The sequence below is a fragment of the Callorhinchus milii genome, unplaced genomic scaffold (assembly GCF_018977255.1).
Source record: "Callorhinchus milii isolate IMCB2004 unplaced genomic scaffold, IMCB_Cmil_1.0 Scaffold59, whole genome shotgun sequence".
In the NCBI taxonomy this organism is placed as follows: domain Eukaryota; kingdom Metazoa; phylum Chordata; class Chondrichthyes; order Chimaeriformes; family Callorhinchidae; genus Callorhinchus; species Callorhinchus milii.
This window is the reverse complement of record NW_024704800.1, coordinates 42,807-69,583: the sequence shown is the minus strand read 5'-3', so window position 1 is coordinate 69,583 and position 26,777 is coordinate 42,807. Positions and strand designations below refer to the sequence as shown.

At 49.6% G+C, this 26,777-nt stretch overlaps 1 protein-coding gene across 2 annotated transcripts in view; it reads left to right on the top strand.

Moving 5' to 3' along the window:
- The window catches only part of dnajc4 (DnaJ (Hsp40) homolog, subfamily C, member 4), a 58,663-nt gene continuing 31,886 nt past the window's right edge, over window positions 1-26,777 (top strand). Inside the window, exons 1-4 of one of the 2 annotated variants that reach the window (XM_042345543.1) lie at window positions 1-30; window positions 874-966; window positions 8,256-8,385; window positions 9,256-9,343. In XM_042345543.1, coding sequence (XP_042201477.1) covers window positions 8,300-8,385; window positions 9,256-9,343 — 174 coding nt within the window. In that variant the 5' untranslated portion in view covers window positions 1-30; window positions 874-966; window positions 8,256-8,299. Of the gene's footprint in view, window positions 31-873; window positions 967-6,878; window positions 6,989-8,255; window positions 8,386-9,255; window positions 9,344-26,777 lie in introns of those variants that run through there. The other variant, XM_042345544.1, reaches the window with a different exon arrangement.

The window sequence follows — 26,777 nt, the reverse complement described above, 5'->3', positions numbered from 1 at the left end:
TGGCGGCCCACTGACCAGCACACAGTCCAGGTAAACGGCCCACCTTCTCTTCCACTTGATTACTATGTCGCCTGTGTAAACACCGCCCCCCCCACCTCCCCCCCTCCCCTCCCCCCCTCGCCCCTCCCCCCCACCTCCCCCCCTCCCCCACCTCTCCCCCCTCCCCCCACCTCGCCCCCTCCCCCCACCTCCCCCCCCCCACCTCCCCCCCCTCCCCCCTCTCCCCCCCTCCCCCCCACCTCGCCCCCCCCCCCCCCTCTCCCCCCTCCCCCCACCTCCCCCCCCTCTCCCCCCTCCCCCCACCTCGCCCACCCTCCCCCCACCTCCCCCACCTCTCCCCCCTCCCCCCCACCTCCCCCCCTCCCCCCTCCCCCACCTCCCCCTCACCTCCCCTCCCCCCTCCCCCCCCCTCCCCCACCTCGCCCCCCCCTCCCCCCCTCCCCCCTCCCCCCTCCCCCCACCTCGCCCCCCTCCCCTCCCCCCCTCCCCACCTCCCCTCCCCCTCCCCCCACCTCCCCCCCCTCCCCCCCACCTCGCCCCCCCCCCCCTCCCCCCACCTCCCCCCTCACCTCCCCTCCCCCCTCCCCCCCTCCCCCCCCCTCCCCCCCTCCCCCCCCGCCCCCCCCTCCCCTCCCCTCCCCCCCCCACCTCGCAAGGACTATTGCCATATAGTTAAGCACCAGTTTGTCGGAGCATTTTGTCAAACCTGTTGTATAAATGATGAACAATGTGTGGGAAGGAGTTCCTGAGGTTCTTATCTCACCTCAGAGTTCAGATATGTTTTGCAAATATCATCCGCATTGTTCTTGTGGTTTCTTGACTTCTATCTCAAAGTTTTTTTGATTTACATCAGGTCTTAAATCTTTTTTATAGTGTGGACATGAAGAACAAACAATGCATCGATTCCAGCATCAACAATCTTAAAAGTGTTTGACAGACAGTTGCAGTGGAGTGTAGTGACTGTTTGTAAGCAAACACACATCAGTGGCACTCCACCAAATCATGGAGCTGGGACAGTTTCTAATAATAATAATACTCTGCTCCACATCCCCCGCCCCAACCGCCCGACCATCGGTGGCCTTCAGCCTCTCAGCCCCGAGGCTCTGGAACACCATCCCCAGTGCCTTCGACGCTTCCTCCCTTTCCTCCTTCAAGGCCGGTCTCAAGACCTTTCTCTTTGACCTTCAGCCTTCAGCACTCGACTCTCTACCCCCTCCTCGCTCCCTCCCTTCCCTCACCCTCACCATCCCCCCCCTCCTCGCTCCCTCCCTTCCCTCCCCTCACCCTGACCATTTCCCCCTCCTCGCTCCCTCCCTCCCCTCCCCTCACCCTGACCATCTCCCCCCTCCTCGCTCCCTCCCTCCCCTCCCCTCACCCTGACCATTTCCCCCCACTGCTCGGGTCCTGACCCAACTGTCCAGCGCTTTGGGACGTCCTCCCGACGTGAAAGGCGCTCTATAAATGCAATCTTGTTGTTGTTGTTGATAGAGGGCCTTATTACATCTTTGAGATGTCTGAAGGCTCTTCACAGAATATACAGTAAAGTGGATTGAGTGTATAGTGGATCCGGGCTTTGATTCCAGGAAGGGTGAAACCTTCGGCTATTTTCCTGACCGCACACGCACACCTCTGTTTACCAGCAGTAAGTAGGAACCTGTGGGTCGATTGGCGGATCGCTTTCCAGGGGTAACAATCCCTTCAATAATTGAATAGATAAATAACTTGGTCACAGTTTGTGGGACGTCGCTGTGCGCAATTGGTTGCCGCGTTTCGGCCACAAAATACAAAGTCAGTTCACTTTACGGTGTATCCTGTGAAGCGCTTTGAGACGTCTCAGCAACGTGATAAGGCGCTGTATCAAATGCCAGGATTATTATTATTATAAATTGTAGTTTGCTTAATTAATATGTGTTGTGAGAGTTTCATAATAATAATAATGAGTATTTTGTGGGCGAAACTGTATATCCCTCTGGTGTCTGTCATTGGCAACTCCCTGCTAACCCTATCAATCGATCCATCGTTAACTAATCTGCTATCACAAGTGTCAAGACTGTGAGGTTAACTCCTAACGCACTGTCACTAACTCATCCTCCTCCTGCCCGGCAGTGAGGAACTCCAGTAATTAAAAGCTCATAAAAGATAATCCCTCATGTGCACGTTTCAGTCGGGGGCGGTGGGAGCAAATTAATCTATCCAGAGATTGCGTCTGAGAAGATTGCGACGCGGCAGAGTGAGTGAGTTTCAACAGACCTCTCGCTAACCATGTCCTTGCCGGCTCCGGACTGCTTGAAACACACACCTTTGCCACATTAATTTGAGGCATTTTTGAAGCTCCTTTACAAAACGAGACTTTTCTGAAGTCAGTTGATGAGGTTCTAGATTTCACCCACAAAATATACAGTCAATTCACTTCACAGTATTCCCTCTGAAGCGCTTTGAGACGTCTCGAAGACGTGATAAGGCGCTGTATCAAATGCAAGGATTATTATTATTCTCTCACGAGTTGCCTTTCGGTCAGTTGCAGACGCTGTCCTTTGGGTGTCATGTTAAACTGAGATGGACAACAACAACAAATGACATTTACACAGCGCCTTTCACATCGGGAGGACGTCCCAAGGCGCTGGACAGTCAGGGATTTGGACACGAGCTGCGGGTTAGGATTAGGAGCGGCGAAGGGCAGGGAATGTGCGGTAGGAGGGTGACCAAAGGCACAGAGAATTGCTGTCAAGTGTAATGACTGCATTTTTAGGCAAACGTGACAGCAAATTCCCTTAAACAACCAAGAGGCAAATGGTGAGTTTATCTGGAGGAGTAATGGAACATCGCAGCCTCTCATCCCCTCTTGGCTGTGTGTGTTCTTTTCGAAAGGTATGATTCATAGCAGCAATGAACGGCCTACATTCTCGTAAGGAATGGTGATAACTAAAGCAGTTTGATTTATACTTATCTTAGATTGACTAAGGTCCTTGGGGTTTGGAGGAAGAATGGGGTACCTAAGGCCACAAACTAGGAGTTGTAGGAAGCCTTTCAGCCCTCAATATTAACAATAATAATCTTGCATTTGATGCAGCGCCTCATCATGTCGTTGAGACGTCTCAAAGCATTTCACAGAATATACTGTAAAGTGAATTAACTTTATATTTTGTGGGTGAAACGCGGCAGCGTCCCACAAAGAACCGTGGATTGAGTGACCTTATTATTATCAGTAGTATTATTGTTCACCCTCCCGGGAAAGCGATCCCACTAATCGACTAACAACTGTGTTCCTACCTACTGCTGGATAAACAGCGTGTGGGGAGGAAGGAAACTTGCCAGGGTTTTGCCCGGGAATCAAACCAATTTGTGTACAGCAGTTTCCCAAAAAAGCGCCATGGAGTGTGAGTGACCAGTTTTATTTGGGGGGTTGTTGGCCCGGACACTGGGAGAGAGAGAGAGAAACTGCCGTGGGATCCACCTGAACGGGGCACTCGTCAGTTTATGTCTCATCCAAAGCACAGAACCTCTCGCGGTGAGCGCTCTCAGCCGTTGTGGAGTGGTTTCCGGGCAGTGATCCCAGTGATTGACGAAAGAACCAATTTTCTCAGCAGCAGCAACAACAACAACAACTTGGATGTATATAACGCCCTCCACTCCGGGCGGCGTCTCAGAGCTTCACAGTAATGAATCCCGGGGCCGAGCCGGGGGCGGGGGGAGCCGGGGGGAGGGGGGGGAGCCGGGGGGAGGGGGGAGCCGGGGGGAGGGGGGAGCCGGAGGGAGGGGGGGAGCCGGAGGGAGGGGGGGAGCCGGGGGAGGGGGTGGGAAGGTGACCAAAGGTGCGGTCAAAAAGAAAGGTCTTCAGCCGAGACCTGAAGGTAGGAAGAGAGGGGACGTGGGGAGGGGGTGAGGGGGGGATTCCGGAGCCTCGGGGCGGGGGCTGCAATTACACTGTATCTTCTCAGATTAGTTCTGTGAAAGTGACTGTGATCCCTGTAACAAATCCTGTTTATAGCGTGTGCTGAGGGCCAGATCCTCCCCCTCCCTCTTCCCCGCCCTCTCCCCCTCCCTCTCCCCCGCTCTCTCCCCCTCCCCCTCCCTCTCCCCCTCCCTCCTCCCCCACCCTCTCCCCCTCTCCCTCCCTCTCCCCTGCCCCCTCCCCCTCTCTCTCCTCTTGGAGGCCTCTCTCCCTCAAGTGACCGTTGGGTTTGCACATGGCTGACAGTGTACAGTTGGGCTCAGTGTTGAAGATTTTGCCGCTGCTCTCGGAGGGCAATTCACACTCACTGATCGCTCTCTCGCTCTCTCGCTCGCTCTCTCTCGTGCTCCCTAACTTCTGACCTGACCTGCTTTCTCACTCACTCCACCACCCGCTGCCTCTGCTCGACTGCCTCCGGCCTCCTGCTCGGCCCATGTATCCTCCGCTCCACCATCGGTGGCTGCGCTTTCAGCCACTATGCCCTGAAACTCTGGAACTCTCCCCCAATCCCTCTGCCTTGCCCCCTCCTTCCCTTCCTTTTAGATTATGACTAAAGACTTTCCTCTTCAACCGTGTTTACGGTCATTTCCTCTCTTCTCGCAGCTCAGTGTCAGGCTCCGCCACTGTTAAGCGCTTCGAGACACAGCCCTGCGTGAAGGGCTGTATATAAATACAAGTTGTTGTTGTTATGGTGTCTTGTGAATGAATTATTCCAACATGATTTTCTCGCAGTTCCAGTGCTCTTTACAAAGCCATTTCAATTCAGTGTTGTGGTAAAGGGTATGTATGTTCAAGAGAGTAATGCATTGCTGATCACTCTTTGATGATAATAATAATCCTTGTATGTGATATAGAGACTTATCACATCGTTGAGAAGTCCCAAAGCGCTTCACAGAACACACTGCCAAGTGAATTGACTATATTTGTGGGCGAAAGCGGCAGCAATGTCCCACAAACAGTCGTAGATTGAAAATGACCAATTTATTATTGTTTTGTTTTGGAGGGATTATTATTAGGCTCTGTGTGGAGTAAGGAAACTTGCCCGAGGTTTCGCCCTCTGCCTGGAATTGAACTCAGGTCTCTCGCTTGCAAAGCGAGTGCTCTAACCACTGAGCTACAGGACTCCACTAATAATAATCCTTGCATTTGATATTGCGCTTTTCACGTCTTCAAGACGTCCCAAAGCACTTCATAGAATATACTGTAAAGTGAATTGACAGTATACATTGTGGGCGAAACACGGCAGCCAATTGCGCACAGCAAACAATCCTGGATTGAGTGATTATGTTTTTTTTTGAAGGGATTATTATCCTAGAAAGCGATCCGCCAATCGACTAACAAGTGGGTTCCTACTTACTGCTGGTAAACAGAGGCATGTGGGTGTGGAGTAAGGAAACTCGCCTAAGGTTTCGCGCTGACCAGACTGGGAATTCAACCTGGGATCTCTCGTTTGCGTGGCGAGCGCTCTAACCACTGAGCTACAGAGCTACAGAATTATTATTATGATTAAAAGCAGCCTAAAGCAAAGTGCGGAGCCGGACATAGCGGGAGAGAGAAAGAGAGAGAAGAAAGGACAGATAATTGCTTGCGTTCCAGTGATAATTTAGAAATGTGGCCCATTCAAAACGCAGGAACCACAGATACGGTCTGAGTGTGTATCATAGCAGCTGCCGCTTAACACAGAGAGACGTTTGAAAAGGCAACTGCCAAACCTGTTGAACCAAAGAGCAAGACTTTGAAGTCACAATTAATTCCCATCTCTGGTTCACAAAAAAAAGGGTCAGAACTAATTGAAGCGTTTCTGGGAAACTTTAAACACCTCCAGTGGAAAAGCTGAGCGTCAGAACACGAGGTTACAATGATTCGCTGATGCGGGGCCAAGCCTCGTGTTTATCTAAAGTGTTTCTCTTGGCAAAGGCTTGTGCTATTGCCGGCGTCCACCAAGCTCCCAGCTCTCAGGATTCTCACTCGAGTTGTCTGTAGCTCAGGGGTTAGAGCGCTGGCCTCGCAATCAAGAGGACCCAGGTTCGATTCCTGGGCGGGTCAGGCTGAAGCCTAAGGCAGGTTTCCTTATTCCACACACACATGCCGCTGTTTACCAGCAGTGAGTAGGAACCCGTTGTTGGCGGATCGCTTTTCCGGGGATAATAATCCCTCAAAAAAAATTGGTCTCTCAATCCACGACTGTTTTTGGGACACTGCTGTGCGCAATTGGCTGCCTCGTCTTCCCTCTGGTTCCTTTGCCAATTAACTGAAACCTGTGTCCTCTGGTTACCGACCCGCCCGCCTGCCCGGGCGCCGCCTGCCCCCCGCCTGCCCGGGCGCCGCCTGCCCCCCCTCCTGCCCGGGCGCCGCCTGCCCCCCCTCCTGCCCGGGCGCCGCCTGCCCCCCTCCTGCCCGGGCGCCGCCTGCCCCCCCGCCTGCCCGGGCGCCGCCTGCCCCCCGCCTGCCCGGGCGCCGCCTGCCCCCCCGCCTGCCCGGGCGCCGCCTGCCCCCCCTCCTGCCCGGGCGCCGCCTGCCCCCCCTCCTGCCCGGGCGCCGCCTGCCCCCCCTCCTGCCCGGGCGCCGCCTGCCTGCCCGCCCGCCGGGCCGCCGCCTGCCCCCCCCGCCCCCCGCCGCCCGCCGGCCCCGCCGGCCCGCCTGCCCCCCCGCCCCCCCGCCGGCCCGCCGGCCCCCCCGCCGGCCCCCGCCGGCCCGCCTGCCCCCTGCCCCCCGCCGGCCCGCCTGCCCGAGGAAACAGTTTGTCCTTATTAACTGTCAAAACCATTGTTTAAAAAGTGGATCAGGAATGTGCCAATGAGCCATTTTTAAAAGATACACAATGTACAGCGTCTGTCAGACGCACACCAATTAATTTTTATTACATCTTTAAAAACTTTGCATGACTATAATTACTTTGGGGTCAATCTTTCTTGTGTTTTATAGTGTCATCTGACCCTGTTGTGCCTTATAATGACGCTCAGCCGTGTGTTATTCCCAGCCCAGCGTTTCAGAAACTCGTTAATACTGTCAGAAACATACTCTGCTGTATGAGAGGTGACTGCAAGTGACTTTTTAATGGAGTAAAGTGGAATGTAAATGCACGACAGTAATCTGTTACTGCTGTATTAGATGCCACCTGCTTTTCTCCTTTCCCCCTCCCATCTCCATTCATTAAAACTGACTCAAATGGATTTTATTCCCAAACCACCCACACTGTCTGTCAGCACAGAGTTAGGGCATTGTGTTCAGTCCTCCCGAACGGGATAAGTTGAGAATAAATCTGCAGAGACGCTATTTCAGTGAGAGAGTGGTAAATGTTGGGAACAGACTCGCGAGGGAGACAGATGGTGGAAGCAGAAAGTGTTGATTCTTTCAAGAACAAATTAGATAGATTTTTGTGAGGAAGTAACATCTCGGAATACAGGACTCAACATCAGGGGTCGGGCCTTCAGCCTCTCTGCCCCCACCCTCTGGAACTCCATCCGAAGGCCCGTCTAAAGACCCTCCATTTCAACCGAGCCTTCAGCCACCCCTCCTACCCCACCCTCCCTGTCCTCCACCCCTCCTACCCCACCCTCCCTGTCCTCCACCCCTCCTACCCCACCCTCCCTGTCCTCCACCCCTCCTACCCCACCCTCCCTGTCCTCCACCCCTCCTACCCCACCCTCCCTGTCCTCCACCCTCCTACCCCACCCTCCCTGTCCTCCACCCCTCCTACCCCACCCTCCCTGTCCTCCACCCCTCCTACCCCACCCTCCCTGTCCTCCACCCTCCTGATCCCAACCCCCAGCTCGGGTCCAAATCTCTGACTGTCCAGCGCCTTGGGATGTCCTCCCAATGTTAAAGGAGCTATACAAATAATAATCCTTATAATAAAATAATAATATTTTAATTAAAATAATAAAAAAAATGTTTTTGTGGATGTGTGTGTAAAAGTGTGTGGGTGTGTATCACAGTTTGAAGACGTGATAAAGCACTATATCAAATAATAATAATCTTTTAATTTGATACAGCGCCTTATCATGTCTTCGAGACGTCTCAAAGCGCTTCACAGAACATGCTGTAAAGTGTAGTGACTGTATATTTTGTGGGAGAAACCAGCACACAGCAGTGTCCCCCAAACACTCGTAGATTGAGCGACCAAATTATTATTATTTTTTTAAGGGATTATTACCCCCGGAAAAGTGATCCCCCAATCAACTTACAATCGGGTTCCTATTATTAAAGCTTATTATTATTATGGGATGACGACAATAGCCCATTCTTTGAGCGATTGTAATTCTCATCAGCACTCATTAATTCCATGTTTCTTTTGGGACAGGTTTGTTCATGTCAGGAAGGGAGTGCCCAGGGTAACTGCGTGGCATGAAGCTGAATAGACGGACTTTAGCCTACAAATGTAGCCTGTGGAGCAGCCTGACCCGTCACAGCCCTTTCACAACACATCACAGGTCAGCTCCGAGCTACTGCCTCCACAATGCTATCTTTCCCCGACCCCAGCGCTGCCCAGTCCTTTCATATCAGAACAGGAGGAGGCCTTTCAGCCCCGCGAGCCTGTTCTATTAGATCAGGCTGATCTGTACTTCAACTCCAATTACCCGTACGTACAGTCGATTCACTCTGCAGTGTATCCTGTGAAGCGCTTTGAGATGTCTCAAAGACATGATAAGGCGCTGTATCAAATGCAAGGATTATTATTATAGCAATATCATACAGCTCCTTGTCACGTCGTTCAGACGTCTCAAAGCGCTTCTCAGGATATACTGTAAAGTGTAAAACAGAACGCAAAGTACTGTAGGTGCTGGAAATCTGAAACAAAAACAGAAGTCTCTGGGTACACTCAGCAGGTCACAGTCGTGGACCCGAAACGTTGACTCACTTTACTTTCTCCATACATGCTGCCTGACCTGCTGAGTGTACCCAGCGACTTCTGTATACTGTAAAGTGTAGTGACTGTTTTGTGGGCAAAACACGGCAGCCAATTGAGCACAATCAGGGTCCCACAAACAGTCGTGGATTGAGTGAGCAAATTATTATTTTTAATTATTTTTTCTAAGGGATTATTATCTCCGGAAAGTGATTCACCGATCGACTAACAACCAGGTTCCTACTTACTGCTGGGTAAACAGAGCCGCGCGTGTGTGTGGAGTGAGGAAACTTGGCCAACGTTTCGTCCTGTCTGGGAATCGAACCCAGGTCAATCGAACCCAGGTCCTCTCGCTTGCGAGGCAAGCACTCTAACCACTGACTCCAATAGGACTCTATTATAATAGCTGTGAGTTTATCGGTCAATCACTGTGATCGCCTATTATTTTGACTAGGTTCAGCACTTACTATGATACCCTTCAAGTCAAGCCTGATGCAACAGTGGACGAGATCAAGAAGGCTTTCCTTGAACAATCAAAGAAGGTAAATTACATTTTAAATTAAAGTTAAAACAATATGTCTTTTTGGCATCTTTCATCTCTTCACCATGAAGCTGGTTTGCTCTTATCCCGAGCAAATGGATAAATGTAAATGGCTCCGTGGCTTGGCAAAGGAATCCCCTTCCGTGTATGATAATAACAATAATAATAATAATCCTTGCATATTTCATCCAAAAAATACAGTCACTACACTTTACAGTATGTTCTGTGAAGCGCTTTGAGACATCAAGAGTATGTGATGAGGCGCAACATCAAATGCAAGGTTTATTATTATTTGATATGGTGTCTTTTCACGTCGTTAAGACATCTCAAAGCGCTTCACAGAATAGATTTTGTGGGTGAAAAGTGGCAGCCGGTTTGCGCACAGCGATGTCCCACAAACAGCCATGGAGTGAGCGACCAATGTTATTCGGGGGGTTGTAGGCCAGGACGCCAGGAGAGAGAGAGAAACTCCCTTCTCTTTTCGAATAGCGCCGTGGGAAATCTTTAACGTCCACCTGAACAGACAGATGTAATCCCTCACGCAGGGTAGCCCCCCCAGAGCACAACACCGAGACGGGGGGAAGGAGGGTGGAGGTGACCGTAGGCACTGGTCGAAGAGGAAGGTCTTCAGGCGTGACCTGAAGATGGGGAAGAAGGAAGGGGACGAGGTGGGGGGATTTGGGGAGGGAGTGACAAGAGTTTCGGGGTGTAGTGGGTGACAGTGCGGCCACCAATGGTGGAATGGAGGACACAAGGGACAAGCAGGAGACCGGAGCCAGTGGAGCGGAGGCCAGAGCAGGTAGTGGGTTGCGAAGTGATCAGGTCGGCGAGGTAGGGAGATGCCAGGGCGTGAAGGGATTTGAAGATGAATGTGAGGATCTTGAAATCGATATGTTCTGTGATAGGGAAACAGTAAAGCCGGGCGAGGGCTGGGGTGTGTGTGTGTGTGTATGTCTGTGTATGTGTGTGTGAGCGCGGGAATATGTGTGTGTGTGTGGGGGGGATGGGGAGGAGCGGTGGGGGGAAAGAGACAAGAGTTTCGTAAAAAAAGGTTTGTTTTAATCTCAGCATCTGTTGACTTTAACGATTGCTGGTGCTGACTAAACAGTTCAACAGTTCACAATGAGGGGTGGGGGCTGCAGAGTGGGGTGGAATGAGCGAGAGATCCTGTCAGCAGATGTCTCAAATCTGCAGAGACATTTCAGTGTTGGTTAACTTCCTAATGCCGGAGTTACGATGTCATTCTCTCTCACACTCTCTCACTAAAGTATTATGTTCCAAAGGGGGCGCTGTAGGGAAGACAGACCTGGGACCTTCTGTTTCCAATACTGGCTCAGTCTCTGCCACTGACTCGCCCCTGAGCCAGAAGGTTGTGGGTTCAAGCCCCCACGTTGGGACATCATACTGACCCCCTAGTGCTGTGCTGGAGGTGTGCTGTGTTGCAGAAAGAGTCGTCCTTCACATTAGATGTTAAAGTGAGGTCCTGTCTGCCTTCAAGATGATAATAATAATAATAATAATCCTTGTATTTGATACAGCGCCTTATCACATTGTTTAGACGTCTCAAAGCGCTTCACAGAATATTCTGTAAAGTGAATTGGACTTGTGTATTTTGTTGGAGAACGTGGCAGCCAATAGCGTACAGCGCTGTCTCACAGTCGTGGATTGAGTGACTGCATTTTTGGGGGGCGGATTATTACCCTCGGAAAGTGATCCGTCAATCGACTAATGACCGGGTTCCTACTTACTGCTGGGTAAACGGTTTCCTGTGGAGTAAGGAAACTTGCCTGAGGTTTCGAACCTGGGTGCTCTCGCTAGAGGACAGAGCTCTAACCACTACGTGTGGCACTACTTGAAAAGAGAAGGGAGTTTCTCTCTCCTGATGTCCTAGCTGACAATCCCCCAGATAAAATTGCTCATTCAGTGCGTGGCTGATTGAGGGGACATCACTGTGCGCATTCACCTACGAAAGAAAAGTAATTACATTTCACACTAAATCCCGTGAAGCGCTTTGAGGCAACCTGATGTGGAAGGCACTCTGTTGAAAGCAAAGGTTTATTTAGGTTTAATTGGAGCCCTGATGTGGACTCAAACCCAACACTCGGTGATCCAGAGGTGAGAACGCTAGCGACTCAGCCAAGCTGGCACTATTCCAGATGTAGATTACAACAACAAAAACAAGCAGATTTCATTTATAGAGCGCCTTTCACGTCGGGAGGCAGTCTCAAGGCGCTGTACAGTTGGGTCGGGACCCGAGCATTGGGCAGAAATGGTCAGGGTGAGGGGGGGGAAGGGAGGGAGGGAACGAGGAGGGGGGAAATGGTCAGGGTGAGGGGAGGGAGGGAGCGAGGAGGGGGAAGATGGTCAGGGTGAGGGGAGGGAAGGGAGGGAGTGAGGAGGGGGTAGAGAGTCGAGAGGAGAGCTGAAGGCGCGGTCGAAGAGAAAGGTCTTGAGACCGGCCTTGAAGGAGGAAAGGGAGGAAGCGGCGAAGGCACTGGGGATGGAGTTCCAGAGCCTCGGGGCTGAGAGGCTGAAGGCCACCGATGGTCGGGTGGTTGGGGCGGGGGACGTGGAGCAGACCAGAGCCAGAGGAACGGAGGGTACGGGGGGTACGTGGGGGGATAGTAGGTCGGAGAGGTAGGAGGGAGCGAGGCCGGGAATGGCCTTGAGGTGAAGATGAGGATCTTGAATTCGATCCTCTGGGGGATGGGGAGCAGTGGAGGGGAGCGAGGGCGAGGGTGAGGGCGAGGGTGAGGGCGAGGGTGGGAGTGAGGGCGAGGGGAGGGCGAGGGCGAGGGTGGGAGTGATGTGATCGCGGTGTCTGGTGTGGGACAGTACACGAGCTGCAGAGTTCTGAATGACCGGCAGTGTGGAGGGAGGGCCGGGAAGGCCGACGAGGAGAGAGTTCCCATAGTCCGGCCTTGAGGTGATAAAGGTGTGGACCAGAATTTCAGCCGCGTGAGGGGTGAGGTAGTGCCGTAGTCTGGCGATGTGCCAAAGGTGATGGAAGGCGGTGCCATTTGTGGTGCGGATATGAGGGAGAAAGGACAGCTCAGGGTCGAACAGAACCCCGAGGTTCCTGATGGCTTTGAGAGGTGGAGAGTGCGGAGCTGTCAGTGCCTGAGGTGCGGAGGCGCTGACGTGAGCCAATCAGAAGGGCCTCAGTTTTGCGCACATTGAGCTGAAGAAAGTTGTCTCTCGTCCAGGACTCGATGTCGGACAGACAGCTGTCAGGACATCGGGGGTCGTGGAGTTGAGGGTAGAGGAGGAAAGGTAGAGTTGGGTGTCATCTGCACACGTGTGGAAGTTAACCCCATGTCTGCGGATGATGTCACCACAGGGGGAGCATATAGAGGGTGAAGAGGAGGGGACCGAGGACAGAGCCCTGAGGGACACCACACGAGACAGTACGGGGGGAGGAAAAGCCGTTTGTGGAAACAAAATGAAGACAGTGGGAGAGATTACACAGTAGTTCTATCTTTCTGCCTCCACCCTAAACTCCAGAACCCACTGTTGTCCTGACAGACTGTCTGTCGGGCATCAGGTCCGGGATGTGGGCAAATTTCCTACAGTTGAATGTGAGGAAGACTGAGGCTCCTGATTGACTCCCCCGAGCGCCTCCGCACCTCAGGCTGTGGCAGCATCACCCTCCATGGACACCCACTGCAACTCACCAACTCACCGCCCGTCAGGAACCTGGGGGTCGTGTTCAACCCTCAACTGTCTTCTCTCCCCCACATCCAAGCCGTGACCCCCTCTGCCTTCCCTCACCCCCGTAACATCGCCCGACTCCACCACTCCCTCACCCCTCAGGCTCTGAGACTCTTGTTCATGCCTTCATCACCTCCAGGCTCCACTGTGCAAACGCCTGCGTGTCGGCCTTCCCAACTCCTCCCTCCACAGCTGCAGATAATCCAGAACTAACTCTGCAGCCCATGTCCTCTCCCGCACCAAACTCCCCCGGTGAGCCCATCTCCCCCACTCTCGCCCAACTCCATTGGCTCCCTATCCTTCAGAGGATCCAGTTCAAGATCCTGGTCCTCACATACAAAGCCCTCCATGGCCTCGCCCCACCCTATCTCTGCCACCTCCTAACCCCCTACCAAGCCGCTCGCTCCCTCCGCTCAGTCGGCTCTGGGCTGCTCCACGTCCCCCGACCCACCCGCCCACCATTGGTGGGAGAGCCTTCAGCCACTCTGCCCTCAACCTCTGGAATTCCATCCCCCAGTCACTCCGCCTCACCCCCTCCTTAGCCTCCTTCAAGCCCTGCCTCAAGACCCTCCTCTTCGCCCATACCATTGGTCAATCCCCTTCCCCTCCCTTCTCCTCCCTTCCCCTCCCCTCCCTTCTTTCCCCTCCCCTCCCTTCTCCCCCCTTCCCCTCCCCTCCCTTCTCCCCCCTTCCCCTCCCCTCCCTTCTCCCCCCTCTGACCCCAGCTCGGGTCTGAAATGCTGTCACTGTCCAGCGGCTTGGGACGTCCTCCTGACGTGAAAGGCGCTATACACGTAATCTTTTTGTAGTTCAGAGAATAATTGCACAGTTAGCTCGTTTCTAAGAACAAATGATAACGATGCTGCCTTTCAGATATTGCCTCAGTGTAAACTGAAATCCTGCATCCCTAATTTAGGAACCCCTTCACTTCTCTGTCAAACTCTTTGCTTTAATCTTGTAGCGTAATGCTTTGCGTGTTTGCCTTGCAAGCAAGAGGACTAGGGTTTTATTCCCGTGCTGGATGGGGCAAAATCTTAGGCAAATTTCCTTACTCTACACACACACGTGCCTCTGTTTACCAGCAGTAAGTAGGAATCCGGTTGTTACTTGATTGGCGTATAGCTTTCCGGGGAAATAATCCCCTCAAACATTTGGTCACGCAATCCACGACTGTGTTTGGGACACTACTGTGCACAATTGGCTCCTGCGTTTCATCCACAAAATATACAGTCACTCTGCAATATATCCTGTGAAGGGCTTTGAGACGTCTCAACGACTTGATAAGGAGCTGTATCAAATGGAAGAATTATTATAATAAGGCCTTCCTCATTTGACCGTGTCTTCGGTCATCCTTCCCCTCCTCACCCACCTTGGCTTCCACCCTCAGCTCGGATGCCAAATGAGTTCCTTGGGACGTCCTCTCAACGTGAAGAACGCTGTGTAAATGTAAATCTGCACTCTATCGTAATATTGTTATTGAACGCTGTGACTTATATCAAAGAGTTAGTTTGAAGTCAGTGACTGGCGTGTAGGAAAACTCAGTAAATTCCCCCGCACAGCAGTGAGATGAATCAACGTTTTTGTTGTTTTATGAGGGAGGAATATTGGGCAAGTCTCGGTTGTACAGCATTAGTGCATAATGCATCCTGGGCTTGACATGATACTGATAAAGTGTTAGACCTTTGCTCAATCTTGTCCTCCCTTCTCCTCTTTGCTGTTTGTGACACACTCCAGCCTGCGCTCTTGTCTTTCCTGACCGACACTGTACAAGCGAGAGGACCCGGATTCGATTCCCGGCGGGGTGGGTCAGGGCGAAGCCTTAGGCAAGTTTCCTTATTCCACACACGTGCGCACAGACACACGCACATGCCTCACGCCTCTGTTTACCTGCAGTAAGTAGGAACCTGGTTGTTAGTTGATTGGCGGATCGCTTTTTGGGGATAATAACCTCTTGAAAAAAACTTAATAATAATGATTTGGTCACTCAATCCACAGCTGTTTATGGGACACTGCTGTGCGCAATTGGCTGCCACGTTTTACACACAAAATAAAGGGTCAATTCAATTTACAGTATATCCTGGGAAGTGCTACGAGACATCTCAAAGATACGATAAGGTGCTATATCAAATGCAAGGATTATTAAGATTATTATTAATTACAGCTGAGTAAATCACGTGGCCCTTATCTGGATCATATGCTTGGTTACGTGATGCCAGCATCTGCCTGTAGAAAAAAGGACAAAGGATTATCATCAGAATAATCTGCTATAATAAAACGCCTGCCTACCTTGAATTTGTTCACCCTCTTAAAGTGTCATGTTTCATCATTTCCACATAGCAATCGCTGGCAGCACAGTGTTCCTTGTTTTCGCCCACAAAACACATAGTCACTTTACAGTGTATTCTGTGAAGCACTTTGAGACATCTCGAAGACGTAATCACTATATCAAATGCAGTCATTATTATTATTATATGCCTATGCGCAGGCTTTCTGCACTTGTTTCGACCCTCTCTACATTATGTTCTGTAGTCTAGTGGTTAGAGCACTCGCCTCGCAAGCAAAAGGACCTGTGTTCGATTCCCGACGGGTCTGGGCGAAACCTTGGGCAAGTTTCCTTATTCCACACACACACATAGACACACACACACGCCTCTGCAATAAGTAGGATCCCAGTTCTTGGTCAATTGGGGATCACTTTCTGGGCGTAATAATCACTTAAAAAAATCCATAACTGTTTGTTGGACTTCTGTGCGCAATTGGCTGCCACGTTTCACCTACAGAATATTCAGTCAATTCACTTTACAGTAGTGAAGCTCTTTGAGATGTCTCAACAACGTGATAAGACACTATATGAAATGCAAGGATTATCTTCAGATCACACCTGAAGATCTTCCTTTTCGACTGTACCTCTTGATCATCTCCTGTCTCTCCCTCTGGCTGGCTATGTGTGTTATTGCAACATGGCTGTGTTGTCTCCTAACTACATCCCCACTCGGAGGAACAACGCCTAGAAGATTGCTTGTGTTATTACTGAGCGGTTTCATTCACAAAACGGGTCTTTGACCTTCACTGGCATTTCATTCTTAAGCACAAATCTCCAATGTTTGGCTCCCCACCGGACTCATCCCAAAGTATTTGTTTAATTAAATACAGGAGCTACATTTTGTACATAGTTGGCCTTTGTTTCTGGGGTTAGGGCAAGTTTTGTGTGTCAGCCTGACGCGGTCGGTAGCATTCTTGTCTCTTGAGTCAGACGGTTGTGATTTCAAGCCCCCACGTCGGGACTTCGAATCACACAGTCTAAGCTGACGCTCTGGTGATGTGCTGGGGGGAGAGAGAGGGCTGTGTTGACGGAGTTGCCGTCCTTTGGATGAGACTTTGAACCTCACTCCCTGTATCCTTCCCCTTAGCCTCGCTTCTATCAGTGAGGAGAGCTACCAATTACACACAGCAGTGTTTCACAAATGGTTGTGACTGACCAATTTATGTGTATGTGTGGAGTAAGGAAACTTGCCCAACATTTCACCCCCTGCCCAGGAATCAAACCCAGATCCTCTCACTTGTGAGGCGAGCGCTCTAACTACTACGTTAAAGTGAATTGCCTGTATATTTTCACCCACACAGTCAGTTCACTTAGTCCTCAGTGGTTAGAGCACTCGCTTTGCAAGTGAGAGACCTGAGTTCAATCCCCGGCAGGTCAGGGCCAAACCTTGGGCAAGTTTCCTTACTCCACACAGAGCCTAATAATAATCCCTCCAAAACAAAAAACAATAATAAATTGGTCATTTTCAATCTACGACTGTTTGTGGGACATTGCTGTGCGCAATTGGCTGCCGCGTTCGCCCACAAATATACAGTCAATTCACTTTACAGTGTGTTCTGTGAAGCGCTTTGGGACGTCCTCCCGACTTGAAAAGCGTTATATCAAATGCAAGGATTATTATTATTATTATTATCTACGGTGTACTTTGTGAAGATGAAGTGCTTTGAGACGTCCCGAAGATGTGATAAGGCGCCATATCAAATGCAAGGATTATTACTGTCAATGATTCTAAGAGAAAGGGCATTGTTTTTCCTCATCAGTTAGCTAATAGCAAATTGTAAAATCTGCAATTTAGTGTGTTAAAATAGTTCAGTAATAGCTGGATGTTGATAAATGCGCTAATAGTTTGCCAAGGAATGTTATGCTTGGACCAGGCCTTCCATGCACTCCAGATAAAAGTGGCCAATTTGCAGATCTTTGTACCGTGGCCATCTCATCAATCAAAGTCCAGCCTAAACACAGAACCTCAACGCAAAACCATACGCTTTCACACAAGCCATTAAACCTCTGGTTTAATCGCCCTACCGCTCTCTTAATGCTAACGTTTTGGCAATGAAATAGCTCAGCATTGGCATGATGAGCAGAAAATAGGGGAAGAGGAATTGTGTATAAGAGAATAGGGAGGGCATAGTGGTTCCCGTTTCGAGTGTGTGCAGTGAGAGTGACTGCGAAGGTGTTTGGGCCATTGTTTTTGGGGGTCATCCGGGTGTCTTGACACACACACAAACCCGTCACTGTGCTTAAGAGAATTCCCCACATCCCACCCACACCTGGAAACCCTAGGGATAGATTGTTGGGATGGAATGCGCTCTCTCTTTCTCTCTCTCTCTAATTCCGGAGAGTATTAGGCGCAGATTGAGTGAGAGCCAAGGCTTGGGGGGAACCCAGAGTGTGGGAGGCTAACTAGCTAAACCCACACACAGCTTGGCCATTGAGAGAGAGAGAGAGAGAGCGAGCGCTGTCTGGCCAAGCTTTCCCGCTGCTTGTCCAGCTCGGACTCCCCGTTAGTTAGTTAGTTAGTTAGTTAGTTAGGGCTTTGGCTGTGGGGTTAACAGGGGCTGAGGGGGAGGATTCCCTGTGCCCATTGACTGGTCGGCCCTTCCAGGTCCTGCCCATGAGCCGGGCCGGGCTGTGCTGCCATTAGCAGTGAGTGCCCTGGGACCCTGCGGCCCCTCTTGGCTCAGGAACTGGGACTAGAGACCCTCACAGAGGGGTGGGAGGGGGCTCAATCCTGACATTTCATGGGCAAACATGTCACCTTGGGGGCCAGTTCAGCTCCGAGGAGACCCCAATTATCTCTGCTCCCACCCAAGGAGGACAGTGGGAGTGAATGGGAAAGTGTTTGGCCATTGGGAGTGTGTGGCTCGGAGTACTGCAGACCTGGTGGGCGGGGAGGGAGCTAACTCAGGGTTGTGTAACTCCCAAGGTAAGACCACAGCCAATCTCCCAATTTTCCCCCGTTTTGCGTTACTGTGGAGTGCTGTTGCGTAGTGGTTACAGGATACACCTCAGGAATGCCTTAACTCGCAGTCACCCAGCGATACTAATTCCAGGGAATGTGAGGTATGAGGTGCTCGAGATATTAGCTGCTGTAGTATTTGGCTGGTTTTGTGATGGAGAACAATCTCCAGTCTGGCCGTGCAGACGCCTCGCGCACCTGTAGCTCCCGCTCGCTCCAGCCCAGTCAGGACAGTTTGTGCCAAAGAGAATGAGAATGAAATGCCAAATGGCTAGTTGATTAAGGGAAAGGAGTCCTGTAGCGTAATGGTTAGGGCACTCGCCTCACAAGCGAGAGGACCTGGCTTTGATTCCTAGGTAGGGCGAAACCTTTGACAAGGTTCCTTACTCCACACACAGACACACCTCTCTGTTTACCTAGCAGTAATTAGGAACCTGGTTGTTAGTTGATTGGCGGATCGCTTTTCCGTGGTTAATAATTCCGCCAAAAAATAATAATAAATTGGTCACTCCATCCATGCATTTGGCTGCAATGTTTTGCACACAAAATGCACAGTCAATTCACTTTACAGTATATTCTGTGAAGAGCTTTGAGTCATCTCGAAGGCATGATAGGGCGCTATATCAATTGCAAGGATTATTATTGCGCCTTATCACTTCTTCGAGACGTCTCAAAGCACTTCACAGAATATACTGTAAAGTGAATTGACTGTATTTTGTGGGCCAAATGCAAGAATTATTATTACTGAAAACTGAATCATTTTCGTGATCATTTTCATGATCAAAAATGTTTTTTCAAAAAAAAGGATGGTTGTGGGGGAGGGGGAGAGAAGGTGAAATCTGGATTAAAAACATTTTTTTAAAAGGCTTTTAAAACGCACACTCTCCAGTGTGCCCTCACAGCAAAGCACGAGAGATAATCTGTCATGAGCAAGCCAGGCATGTTGTGAAGTCTTATCAGAGCTTTCTATTGAATTGGTCATTTGGGATATTCAGGCTTGCTATACGGGAGCATTGTTTGAGGACTATTGCCTTGCTCTGGGCTTCTGATCAGATGCTTCAGATAGTGACTGCACTCCCCAAGCACAGAGAAAAAGAATCCAGTTCAAAGGAACCCGGCAGGCGATAGCTGCTTCATATGTCAGCATTCGATTATAGAAGGCAAACAAGCTAAGGCAGCTTTCTCTGGTTTTATGGGAATGAAATGAGGTACATCTGTGTGTTGACATGGGCCTTAAAACAACAAGGCACTGTTTTCAGGGCTCCAAAGGCTGGGTTTCTTGCATCAGATCACTTAACTAGATGGAATTCTTGTGAAAAGGAAAATAGGAGTTTGGTGGCTTAATGTCCCTTTAACCCTTCAAAGGGATCCGGTCACTCACTCGCTCGCTCAATCACTCACTCCTTGACTCACCCCCTTTGCTCTGCTGGCTGTAACAGCAGATTATTCTAAATAATAATTTGGTCACTCAGTCCATGACTGTGTGTGGGACGCTGCTGTGCGCAATTGGCTGCTGTGTTTCGCCCACAAAATATAAAGGCAATTCACTTAACAGTGTATCCTGTGAAGTGATCCACCGATCCGCTAACAACCCTACTTACTGCTAGGTAAACAGGAGCAAGGAACCTTGCCTAAGGAATCGAACCCGGGTCCTCTCGTTTGCTTGTGAGGTGCTCTCACCACTACACGAATCTCAGCCCCTGTGTCTCTCTCTCCCCCAGTGAAACACATCACAAGCTGTTTCACCCTCCAGTGTAGCTACAGCAACATCAGAAGCTGCAAGCGCACGGCTTATAACCTCCTCCCAAGCCCCGGCCTACAATATTGAGCAGGATGTACCCCTTGGAGATGTGCCATGGAGATTTCATGTGCGGTTTCCCATCAGCGGCAAGAAGGAAGTATGTTTCAAATCAAGATCGTGGCTTAGGAGAAGAAAATGAGAACGGCATCTTATTCAAGGGGTAGTGTCTTGTCTATCTGACCGGGGCTATCCTGCCAGCCCGGGTCTGTATATTGTGTACAAACAATACCTCCGTGTGATTATATGAGTGAAACCTGACCAGTTTGAACTATTGTCTGATTAGATTACACCCTTGTCATGTCTGCCTGGAATTGATCCTTGAGAAGTTCATCAGTTTCAATTTCACACACGCTTTCAGCCCTTGTTCCCCTTTGAGCAAATTTGGCTGCTGCGTTCGCAATGATGGGTTCATTATGTGCCTGTGCTCACAGAGGCTCTCACCGTAGCTTTATTATTAATAATAATAATGCTGGCATTTGTGAGTCCTGTAGCTCAGTGGTTAGAACACTCGCTTTGCAAGTGAGAGACCTGAGTTCAATTCCAGGCAGAGGGCGAAACCTCGGGCAAGTTTCCTTACTCCACACAGAGCCTAATAATAATCCCTCCAAAAAACCAAAAACAATAATTAAATTGGTCATTTTCAATCCACGACTGTTTGTGGGACATTGCTGTGCGCAATTGGCTGCCGCGTTCGCCCACAAATATACAGTCAATTCACTTTACAGTGTGTTCTGTGAAGCGCTTTGGGACGTCCTCCCAATGTGAAAAGCGCTATATCAAATGCAAGGATTATTATTATTATTGACACAGCACCTAACCACGTATTCCAAACGTCTCAAAACGCTTCACAGATACACTGTAAAGTGTAGTGACTGTATATTTTGCGGGTGAGAGGCAGCAGCCAATTGCGCCCAACAACGTCCCCACAAACAGTTGTGGATTGAGTGACAGAATTATTTATTTTTTTCTTTTTTGGAGGAATTATTACCCCCGGAAAAGCGATCCACCGGTCGACTAACAAGCGGGTTCCTACTCACTGTTGGGAAACAGAGCTGTGTTTCGAACCCAGGTTCTCTCGCTTGTGAGACGAGCGTTCTAACGACTACACTACCGAACTCCAAATGATCTGTACATGTCTATGATCATAGAGGCAATAATCTGTCACTGATTGTTTTAAAAGTTGCCTAATTGTTTCTTGGACTCTTAGTATCGAATTGGCATAGTTTCAACCCAGTCCGGGAACGATTCTCAGCTTTTTCTCGTTTTCTCCATGGATATTATATTTACAATAACACAACATCTTTCATGCCTGGGTACGTCCCAATCCTGGCTTGGCACCCAAGCTGGAGGTGGAGGCTGAGAGGGGCTCGGGAGGGGAAAGCTGAAGGAAGCGTGGTCAAAAAGTCCTGTAGTCCAGTGGTTAGAGCGCTCGCCTCGCAAGCGAGAGGACCCAGGTTTGATTCCTAGTCTGGTCAGGGCGAAACCTTAGGCAAGTTTCCTTACTCCACGCACACACACACCTCTGTTTACCAGCAGTAAGTAGGAACCTGGTTGTTAAGTCGATTGGCGGATCGCTTTCCAGGGTAATAATCCCTCCAAAAAAAATGTGGTCACTCAATCTATGACTGTTTATGGGACACTCATCCATGCAATTGGCTGCCGCGCTTCGCCCACAAAATACACAGTCACTACATTTTACAGTATATCACATGAAGCGCTTCAAGGCGTCTCAACGACGTGATCAAATGCAAGGAATCCTGCCCGGGAATCAAACCCGGGTCCTCTTGCTTGCGAGGCGAGTGCTAATATCTCGAGTGCTCCTCATGCCTCACATTCCCTGGAATTAGTATCGCTGGATGACTGAGAGTCAAACAATTCCTGAGGTACATCCTTAGTCCTGTCTACATTGACTGAAGTATACAATGGATAAGGAAGGCAAGACCTGGAGAATGTTACACACAGGCAGTTTATACAGAGCCAGTAACTGCGCTTGTTAAAGGTTTCATCTGCCTTCACTTGCAAAGTGGGAGGGTAAGTTAACAAAGCATGCGTGTTTTGTTTTTAAAAAATTAATGGTATCCTGGTTTTTATAAATACAGGCATAGAAGATAACAGGCTCAGTGGTTACAGCACTCGCCTCACAAGCGAGAGGACCTGGGTTCGATTCCCGGGCAGGTCAGGGCGAAGCCATAGCCAAGTTTCCTTACTCCACACACACGCACACACATTGTATATTTTATGGGCAGCCAATTGCGCATAGCTGTGTCCCACAAACAGCGTGGATTGAGTGACTAAATTATTAATATTAATATTTATTTTTATTTACTTATTACACCCGGAAAAGTAATCCGCCAACCTACTGCTGGGTAAACAGAGGCGTGTGTTGGAGTAAGGAAACTTGCCTAAGGTTTCATCCTGACCCGCCCAGGAATCAAACCCAGATCCTCTTGCTTGCTCTAAGCACTACACTACAGAACTCCAAGCCAATGGTCTTACTGGCTCAGACAAGGGGGGTACTTTGGTGCCTCTGACCCAGTGTTTTTCCCCGAAGCCAAAAAAACAAGGTAAAGGATTTGAAATAAACCACATCAAAGTCCCCGATAAGAGCTTTAATTGCACGCCGCTCATCAGCTTAAAGGATCTGTAACTGAACAGACTGAAACGGCACAGGCTGCAACACGTTGCTTGTTATTGTTCTCCGTGCAAGTTGGACTGCTCTTTTGGTGTAAGGCTGAGAGACGAGACTGCCTGTGTACCAGCACTGTGTAACTTCAACCTTCAGCGATTCAAAGGGGAAACAATGGGAAGCAGGAGCACGACTCGGGTGTGGTGGTCTGAGGTTGCAAAGCATAAAATGCAGCTCAAGTGGCTCGCAAAGCTTTATTGTCCCAAGCTACGTGGTGTTAGCTGGTTAGACTCCAGCAGTTACCCCAACGCACACTGGGCTGCCCTAAGGCTTGGCTCTCGCCCAACCTGTGCCTAATACTCTATGGGTTTGATTCACGGTCGGGGTAAAACCTTAGGCTAGTTTCCTTACTCCACAGACACTCACACACACACACCTCTGTTTACCTAGTAGTAAGTAGAAACCCAGTTGTTAATTGATTGGTGGATCACTTTTCCGGAGGCCAGTGCCTTGGGACGTCCTCCTGACGTGAAAGTCGCTGTACAAATATAATCATAGAATGTTACGGCATAGAAGGAGGTCATTTGGCCCATCGAGTCTGTGCGGCTCTTTGACAGAGCATCACTTTCACTAACCCCACTCACCAGCTTTCTCCCCATAACCCTGCAAACCCGTCTTCCCCAGATACTTATCCAGTTCTCTCTTAAAAGCTGTTATCGAATCGGACTTCACTGCCCTTTCGGGCAGATCATTCCAAATCCGAACAACTCGCTGAGTGAAAAAATTTCTTCTAACCTCCTCTCTGCTTCTTTTGGTAGATATCTTCAGACTGTGACCGCGGGTCACAGACACACTGACCAGCGGAAACAGCTTTTCCCTATCTCGCCTGTCGAAACCTTTCATGATCTTGAAGACCTCTATCAGGTCTCCGCGTAACCTTCTCTGCTCTAATGGGAAAAGTCCTAATTTTTCCAGCCTGTCCTCATAGCTAAGCTTCCCCATTCCTGGTATCATTCTCGTGAATCTCCTCTGCACCCTTTCCAGTGCCTTAATATCCTTCCTGAGGTAAGGTGCCCAGAACTGGATGCAGTACTCCAACTGAGGCCTAACCAGTGTTTTGTACAGATTAACCATAACCCCTACTCTTATACTCTATGCCCTACTAATGAAGCTCAGTACACCAAATGCCCTTTTTACTGCCCTATCTGTCTGCACTGCCACCTTCAATGAATCGCTTACTTGAACACCCAGATCTCTCTGTACGTTCACCCCCCTTAAGATTGAGCTCCAAGCCTATATTGCCTCCTATTATTTTTCCTCCCTAAATGTATCACCTCACACTTATCTACATTGAAATCCATCTGCCACATGTCAGCCCATTCCACCATTCTGAGTATGTCTGCCTGCAGTCCGTCACAATCTTCTTCACTATTTACTACCCAACCTAACTTGGTATCATCTGCAAACTTGGAAATAGTGCTCTCTATGCCCAAGTCCAGATCATTAATATATATTAGAAAGAGCAGTGGTCCCAATACCGATCCCTGGGGACACCGCTGCACACCTCCTTCCATTGCGAGAAACACCCATTAACCACCACCCTCTGCAGTCTGTCACTCAGACAGTTCCTAATCCAAACGGCTACTGTCCCCTTAATACCGTGGGCCTCCAGTTTTTTTATTAACCTCTTATGCGGTATTGTGTCAAAAGCCTTTTTAAAATCCATGTAAATAATGTCCACCGCATTTCCCTCATCAACCTTCGCAGTCACCTCTTCAAAACATTCTATTAGATTTGTTGGGCAAGATTTGCCTTTAACAAATCCATGTTGGGGGTCTCTAATTACCTCGTGTTCCTCTAAGTAGAGATTTATTTTGTCCCGGATTACGGTCTCTAGTATTACCGAAGTTAGGCTGACTGGCCTGTAATTTCCGGGTTTGTCTTTCTGCCTCTTTGTGTAAAGTGGGGTAACATTAGCCACTCTCCAGTCTCGTGGCACCACTCCTGTGTCCAATGATGATTGAAATATAATGGCCAAAGCCTCCGCTATTTGAACCCGTATCCCCACAACAACCTTGGGTGAAACCCATCTGGTCCCGGTGACTTATCAATTTTGAGCCCAGTAAATCTTTTCAGAACTTCCTCTCTGGATATAGTAATCTGATCTATGTCCTCTACCCTCTCACCCAATACTGTGGCATTTGGGGCATCCGTTTCCCTTGTGAAGACAGATGCAAAGTATTTGTTTAGTACATCAGCTATGCCCTCTGCCTCCACAACAAGATTGCCGTCATTCTTTGATTGGCCCCACCCTACCTTTAACTAACCTTTTTTCCTTCATGTGCTTATAAAATATTTTAGGATTCCCTTTTATGTTACCCTCTAACCTCTTCTCATGCAATCTTTTTGCCTGTCTTATCACTCTTTTAGGATCACTCCTGCATTCTCTATAATGCGCTTTGCTATCCTCAGTGTCTTGCATCCGCCAATTGTCGTACGCCATCTTCTTTTTCATCCGAGACAGAATATCCCTGGTCATCCAGGCCAGCTTGGTTCTCGCACATTTCCCTTTTGTGGGAATATATCTATTTAGACCTTGAGCTATCGTATCTTTGAAGATTTCCCATTGCTCATGAGTCGTTTTAACTGCCATTCTTACTTGCCAGTCCACCAACTCTAGGTCCCTCTTTAGCCCATCAAAATTAGCCCTTTTCCAGTCCAGCATTTTCACCCTTGACTGTACTTTGTCCCTGTTCATGAGTAATCTAAACCTAATAATATTATGGTCACTGTTACCTCGATGCTCCCATACCGAAACTTGTTCAACCTGACCTACTTCATTCCCTAGGACTAGATCCAGCACTGCTTCCTTCCTTGTAGGACTGGAGACATACTGCTCAAGAAAATTTTCCTGTACACAGTTGATGAATCTTTCTCCGGCCTTGCCCTTAGCGCTGCTATTTTGCCAATCTATATTGGGATAATTGAAATCCCCCATTATGACAACTCTGTTCGCTCTACATCTGTCCGTGATCTGGTTGCAGATCTGCTCTTCTATCTCCTTCCTGCTATCTGGTGGTCTATAGTAAACCCCTATCAGTGTAACCACTCCTTTCCTATTTCTGACCTCTAATCAGATCGATTCTGTTGTCGGGCCCTCTAGAGTCTCGTCCCTTTCTACAGCTATAATTGTATCCTTAACTAATATTGCCACCCCTCAACCCTTTCTTCCTTCTCTATCCTTCCTGAAGACATTATACCCTGGAATATTTATCTCCCATTCCTGTCCTGGCTTGAGCCATGTCTCAGTTACTGCTACCACATCGTAACCCCCTTTGGCCAGTTGAACCTGCAGCTCATCAACCTTATTCCCTGAGCTACGTGCATTTAGGTACATGCATTTAAGGAAATTGTCCTCATGTACCTGCTCTATATTTCCCACTTGTCTTTTTCCTCTATTCCCTAATCTATTGTTTATCCTGGGATACCCATTCCCCCCTCGCCACTAGTTTAAATTAGCACCCCCAGCATTCGATAATCTCTTGGCCAGGAAGCTAACCCCTGCCTTGCTTAAGTGCCACCCATCCGCAAGGTAATGATCCCACCTCCCCCAGTAGTGGTCCCAATTGTCCATAAAACGGAAACCTTCTTTTCTGGACCATTTTTCCAGCCAGTCGTTCATACGCCTGATCCTTTCATTATGGTGCCCCGTTGCCTGAGGCACCGGGAGTAACCCAGAGATCACCACCTTGGATGTTCTAGCCTTGAGTTTGTTCCCCAACTTTTGATACTCGCCCTGGAATATCTCAACCCTCTTCTTCCGAATATCGTGGGTCCCCACATGGACCACGACTTCTGGACATTCTCCTTCCCCCTGAAGAAACTTGTCCACACGCTGGGTAAAGTCCACTACCCTCGCACCAGGAAGGCAGCAAACCATCCGAGCCTCACGATTCTTATGACAGAAGATCCTATCCGTGCCTCGCACTGTTGAATCCCCTATCAGAACAGTGTT